Here is a 7,017-nt window from a genome sequence, read left to right on the forward strand (position 1 = left end):
GACGAAAAACAGACTCACTAGGTAAATCACAGGATTAACACAAATAGACATAAAATTACACACTTACAACTAAGGATATTTAAAAAGTTCCCATTTCACCTCACCTGCATGTTCAGTGTGAGGAAAAGGCTGACAGATTTAAACCCAAGACCTTCCTCTTGTCTAGTACTAGCCACTGAGTCACTGTGCCATCATACGATACATCATAAGATCTGAATGATAATTTTAAAACTATGTGAGAGTTAGACCCAGTGAACCACTTACTAAACAGAGAGTATTGAAATAAAGTAAAATTTAGTGTCATTAAAAGGCATTTATAATAATATTGACATCTTTATGTGGGTGTTAATGATGAATGATAATTATCAAAGAGAGAATCCTTGTAACAACTTGGATTTATTTATTTATTTTTAATACAGATGTTGACAATATTTCTATGTATTATAAATGGATTCATATGGTAATCAGAAGCTTACAGTGATTTAGGAAAAATCCAGCATGTCAAGTTCCTACAAAATTATCACAAAAGAAGTGCACAAAAAATGCTAAAAAATAATTGTCAAATGACTCACAAACATGCATGTGTTAATGCAGTGAGCCCTTACAAAATAAAAGAGAAACACAAGAATAAACTCAAGGTTCAGATTGCTGGCAACCATGGACTACTACTACTATTACTACTACTACTTTTATTTTTAAGGTTGCTAGCACTGTAAAACATCATGAAACAGAAATACATTGTGTAACCGTACAATAAACATTGAACATTATTTAAGCAGAACTATCGTGAACAGAGTTATTAATAACAATGAAATCAAGTAGAAAGCTCACAAACATGATGATACAGTATTCGTCATTATACAATGAGAAAGTTACTTATTTGACCATTACTAGTTTTTGATTGATTTTACTCAAAACAATTTCACCTTTGAACTACTCTTTGAAACTAAGAATTTCCCTTCTGAAGTTAGCGTCGTTATCAAGGCTATGAGTATGAGACTAAGTGGACTTCTACTGTTTTTAATGAGGGTAATCACTTCAGCAGTGACTGCTCTGGGTCGAATAACCTGTTGTTGCACTTCTAACATTACATGGTTAGACCTGGTCCGTTGTGTTTTTGACAACACCCAAATATGATGGAGTGTTGCACAACATTATAATGTGAACTGATCTATTACATAGGGTTGGATAACAGCATGAGGCAAACAGTAGGTGGCAACGCAAACAGAATTTTCTACCGGACCTACACTTAAACATGTAATTTAATGTGCTTCAGATTTCATTAAGTTGAGCTGCATTAGTTCCCAGTGATGTGAAGGTTTTGAATGTAGCCTTGAAGTGTCTGGGACCCACTCAAATGACTGCCTGTGGGTGTGTCCCCAATAAAATTTGTTTTTTGACTAATTTGAACTCATGTTTGATGGTATAAGGTTATAATTATGGTTATATTCTGTATGTTGAAAATGTATCTGACAATATAAGGAATAATTTCCCAAATCTCAAACTTTATTTATAAAACAATGTTGAACCATCGGTCAGTGACCCCTCTGACTCAGTCAAATGTGTCAAAAATGGCCATAAGTAGCCCAGCTCTAACAGAGCTGTCAGCAGCCCAGCAAGAGCAATGCTCTGTGTTGTGCTGGGATTTTATAATTTAACTATAAGCAGACAAACATTTGTACTTTCTCTGACTGTGAGGAAATCTGTGTTCACGTCACAGATAAAGTAGAAATGCATCAAAATGTGTGTATTAGACCAGAGCATGTCAGCGGAGTGGAGCGAAGCAAAAGTGAAGGGAAAAATTGGTGTGTGACCCCTGACGTGTCAATAGTGAGCTTCCTGTGTCATTTTGGGTTTTAACATGTTAGGGATGCAGGACTTGTACCAATCAACATCACTGTAACCATTCTAGCTCTCTCTAATAACAAAGTAAAGGGATAGATGCGGTGACTCTTCCGAGCTCATCCAAGACTCCCTGCAATTTACCTGCTGCCTGTCTGATTGATCGGACAAATTTCATGATCGCAGATCTGATCTGAGTATCGTTTTGGGAAGGCTTGTTCTGTGACTGAGGCGTGACCTCTTGCATTATTGAGCTTGCCACTAGTGCATCTTGGTCAGAGGTAGACGCAAAGTCACTGGTTACAGTCATAGAATCTGACTCAGTTGCACCTCTTTCCTCTGCTCTTTCCTCTGCTGCCCTTGCCTGTCTAATGTGGTGTAGCTCTTTTGCATCCATGGCAATGAAGAAGATGTCCACTGCCAGAAATAAAGCAGAAAACACACCTGTTGCTACCTCTGCCACACGCACTGCTCTTGAAGTTTGTGCTGCAATTTTGCCGATGTTCATCACCTGAACAAGTCGAATCAGCTCAGCAATGCCTCCTAGGCCCTTTCCTGCCCTGGCGCCAAGCCTGGCGCCAAGCCTGGCCAGGTTGCCTTTATCAAAGTGGATACCTGGTGTATCAGCTGAGTCACATTTGCCCTTGATTGCCTCTAAAATTTTTGGAATCTCCTGGAGCCAGGTGACAACTGCATTAATTCTCTCTTCAAACTCTTTAATGATGCTTCGAACAGCTTTGCGATCAGAAGACTGATTGACCATTTTAGTGATATTGGAGACACCAGCAGTGACCCCACCAGCTACACCCACTCCTACTCCAACCCCAGTGACAATAAGAGAGGCTCCCAAAGTGAAGGGGGCCAGTATAAGGCCCACTATGGATGTGATTCCTCCTGCTGCTCCAATCACTCCTCCTGCCAGACTGCCGATGGTGGTGCCCTGGTGCACACGTTCCAAACTGTCTGCCACTTGCCTTAGATTGACCAACATGGTTTGGAGGTCCTCCACAGCTCTTTTGCTCTATCAAAAAACAGACACAGTTATACAATTAAAGAGCAACTTAAGACCCTAAAAAACTTGTGTTTGATGATTTCAAAATGTTCTTTAGTGCAACGCACTGTTCAGTCTGGCACTAAGTTGCACTTTAAAGCTCTAATTGATCAAGAGAGTGAGAAATTATAATTAACTACACAATTCAAGCCAAAATGAGAATAAAAAAATCCAACTCCAGTCTTTCCCATTAAGTAATGAGATCATGATGCAATGGAGCCCTGAAAGTGATGAAATGTTGTAAAAGGTTATCAGATACGTCTATAATATAACAGAATACACAAATATTTAAATCAGGTTTAGGAAGAAATTAGGTGTGCTTTGTTAAATTAAGTTTATCACTCCGCTAATTAAACATGGCAGAATTGTGCAGCCCTAAATGGAAAGTTGACAAGGGGAAAAAAAATAAATGATGAATGAGTTCACAACTGTATTTACAGAAGTTTCACACCTTTTCTGAGAGACAGTTTATCATAATAGGGCGTTCCAGGATCTCGCTGACTGTTGGTCTTGATTCAGGGTCTTTGTTTAATAGGTCACTCAGTAGTTCACAAAGCTCTGGTGAGAAGCGCTCTGGGAGAAATGGGTAAGGATCTCCAATTATCTTGGGAATGACCTTGATTGGAGTCTCTGCTGAAAACTGAAGGAGAATTATTGTTAGAAAATACTTTTTATACTTTATACTTATAACATGGTTACAGTAATTTTGCATTACTTTAATTCTATGTTACTTTCTACAAGTCATGTTCTGCCATTTTTGAGATTAGCATCTTGCTCAGAATGTCTGGAAGGCACACAGAAGTATAATAGCCTGTTGAGCATATTTTGAGATATTAACTATAGTTGAATGGTTTCAGTATATAAGTATATGTAGTATATATAAGTTTTCAGGTTGATTCAGACCTGGATCTGACCTTGTCATTACGAGACACAAGTCTTGCTGATACACTTGTGTTAACATGCTGCACTCTTTGCCATTATGTTTTTTGATTTTTTTTCATTGTTCTCCCCTGCAACAATACAGAGGTCCTGCAGGGCTGCTTTGGCTTCATTTGCCCAATCTGGATTCAAATAGGTGTCCTTTGACTAAAGTGGTACCGACTGAAATACTATTCCAGAGTATACTAAATTTTCGCATGATCATTTTGTGGATTTTGTCATGGTTCAGTGTCTGTTTGTTTTCTATTTCCTGTTTTACTTTGAAATTGTACCCTTGTGTGTCGCGTCGTGCTTGTCAGTTCCTCCTGTGTGATTTTCCGTTAATCCCCTCACCTGTCATCCCTCCATTAGTGTCTCTGTACATAGCCTTTGTTCTCCCTCATGTCTTTGTCCGTATTATTCCGTGCTACTGCATTTCCCGTCCTTTGATGTTCCGTACCTGTTGCCGTGTCCTCCCTACTTCGCCCGACCTAGTGTGTGTTAGCCTGTGTCTGTCATCCTCTGCTTCGTCCCCAGTGTTTCCTCCAGTGTCTCCTCATGTCTCCAGTTTACTATGTTCCTAGTTTTGGTTTCTGTTTTTTTCTTTTGATCTGTACTTTGCTATTGTTTGCACTTTGTTTTAGCCTTTAGTTGTTATTTGTTTTGTCTACTTGTTCCTTGTTAGTTTTACTGTACTTCCTCATTTTCTTGTAATTCAGCTTTGTTTAATAAAAGCTCGCCTTTTGTTTCCCCCCAATCCCGCCTCCTGTGTGTGTCTGCACTTGGGTCCCCATTTAATATACAGCAAAAAATAACAGATTTTTCTTTAACGTATATTGTTTCTGTTGCCCAGCCCTATTGGTGTTTATAAAGTTAATCTTTGCTGTATGCTCAACATCAAAGTTAAGTCTTTTTGCTACAACATAGGACACACATATGTCAGAGAAGTACTTTGCATTTTCCTTACTTATTTGAGTGAAAACCATGCAAACCTCTTGCAAACCTTTGGGTAACTTACCGCTGAATGTTGAGTACAGAGCTCATAGAGTATGCATCCCATTGACCAAATGTCACTATAAATAAAGCAAAAATGTGATAATTATAATGATGATTCTAGCAATAATCATCATTAATCATTACAATAATCACACCACATTAAGAGCAGACAGGAATGAGTGTAGCGCACGCAAATCCATCGGCGGGGGGCTATGTATGTTTATTGATGAAAGCTGGGCTACACAGTACAGCATACGGGAGCAAGTGTGTACACCGGACTATGAAAGATTAACTGTTTCATTCCGACCCTTCTATCTCCCCCGGGAGTTAGAAGGGTTCTCATCCTTTGGGCAGATCACTGTGATCTGCCCAAAGGATGAGAACGGGCTGGTCAGCAGAGCGAGCGAGTGCCGTGTTGTAGCTTTCGGCTCTCCCCTCTCCTGCTGCTGCATTGTTTGATCCGGGCACATAAGTGATTTCTTACTGTGCCAAAATGTGACAAAACATCTGTGTAATATTTCTGGTTCACACAGTCAGTAGCTATATGGGAGTGGTATTCCTCTGGTTTCTGTGCACATATAATATAATATATAATAACCTAAACCAAGAATAGTTGTTGTTGTTGTTGTGTGGGGCCTCAAAGTCATTATGAAGTAAATTTCACTTTTGGCAAAAACCTTTTTACCTTTTAGCATCATACACCCCATCTGTGAAGACTTCTGGTGCCATAAATGTTATTTTATCCCATGGGTTTGATCTAGTTTGTTTTGAACTGTGTGGAAAAAAACAGACAAAAATTATTCAATGTATAAACAGCACATTAGGGATGTAACGGTACACAAATTCATTCACAATTGTCTTTGTACAGATTTTCTGGTGCATGCAGTCATACGAGAAATATGTCTTACTGTCATATAGCTAGAGCATGGCCATTAAACATCAAAAGCAGAAAAAGAAGACATGATAACTGAAAGGGTAAAAAAAGACACTCTGATGCACTAAGGCTAATTCACATAAGACATCTGAGCTACAGGGCCCACCCGCAACTCTCAACTCAGCTTTTTATCAGCCCAGGATAAAGATATGACCTATGTGAGTGTATGTTCACTGATTTCTGCTTAATATGATAAATGGAACAGCTTTTAGTTTCTATGCTCGCCACCTGTAAAATGAAGTTCCTGAATACATCATACATACATTTCTGTTTACCTTGACTTTCCAATAAGTTAGATACCAAATGTCTTTATGATCAAAAAATATTTTAACTTTTTGTTTTATGTAAATATATACACACACACGCACACACGCACAGGTGCATACAGTATATACTGTGTACACACACACACACACATATATATAAATATATAAGTACTGTATATATAAAAAAGCACAGTACCTTTCATAGACTTCCCCAGATTCGCTCAAGCGCACTGTTCCATATTTAGTGAGGAACACATTCTGTGAAAAGATTAATGGGAATACTGTCACTTTAACTAAAAAAAAAAAAAAAACAAAGTATAGAAAAACAGGTAAACTTGATTCATTGATACATTTATGATGATTTAAAATAGATAATGGATGGATAATGTGGAAACACATTCTTTCAATGATATAAAATGTGTAGTACCTCTGTGGTCAGATGTTTGTGAGTCAAGCCTTTTTCATGCATGGTTCGCAAAGCCATACTGATCTCAACAATCCAGCTAAGTACCTAGAAAACAAAAACAACAAAACAATTATGCTACTTTCAGAATACAGGAGAGAGGAGAGGGATCCCTTCTCTGTGGCTCGTCCTGAGGTTGCTTCAGACAACTGTACCTGAGACTGTAGTGGACGTGGGCTCCCTCTGATCTTTGAAGCAAGGCTCCCTCCCTGACAGAAGTCCATCACCACATAGTAAGTGTTGTGCTCTTTATAACAAAGGTAGATAGAAGAATCTGTTAGTATTTCATAACATTTTGTATTTTGTTTTCTATTTACCTTTAAACTCACTTTGAGTTGTTAAAACTTGTTTTGAATTGTTTATAGTTGCATTTGCAACAACAAATGAAAACAAAAGGCTTTTTTAAAAAGATGCTGAAGGTAAAAGTGTCACCCTGCACACAGGTGAACATCCAGGGAACGGACATTGAGATGGTGACATCTTACAAGTAACTAGGAGTTGACCTGAACAATAAACTGGACTGGGCTGGTCACACTGCAGCAACCTA

The 7,017-nt window shown here is 38.5% G+C and overlaps 1 protein-coding gene across 1 annotated transcript; it reads right to left on the reverse strand.

The window, feature by feature from the left end:
- Positions 1-2,148: 2,148 nt before the first annotated feature.
- On the reverse strand, positions 2,149-5,533 carry LOC311256930 (apolipoprotein L3-like; the record flags this gene model as incomplete). The annotated part of the gene is made up of 5 exons (XM_084352342.1): positions 5,493-5,533; positions 4,830-4,884; positions 3,345-3,533; positions 2,354-2,863; positions 2,149-2,259 (listed from the first exon to the last, which is right to left on the reverse strand). Exons 2-5 carry the CDS (start codon positions 4,869-4,871, stop codon positions 2,149-2,151), a joined length of 852 nt encoding a protein of 283 aa, XP_084208468.1. The 5' UTR covers positions 4,872-4,884; positions 5,493-5,533.
- Positions 5,534-7,017: the final 1,484 nt, after the last annotated feature.

Source organism: Pagrus pagrus (genome assembly GCF_965226575.1).
Source record: "Pagrus pagrus genome assembly, chromosome: 5".
In the NCBI taxonomy this organism is placed as follows: domain Eukaryota; kingdom Metazoa; phylum Chordata; class Actinopteri; order Spariformes; family Sparidae; genus Pagrus; species Pagrus pagrus.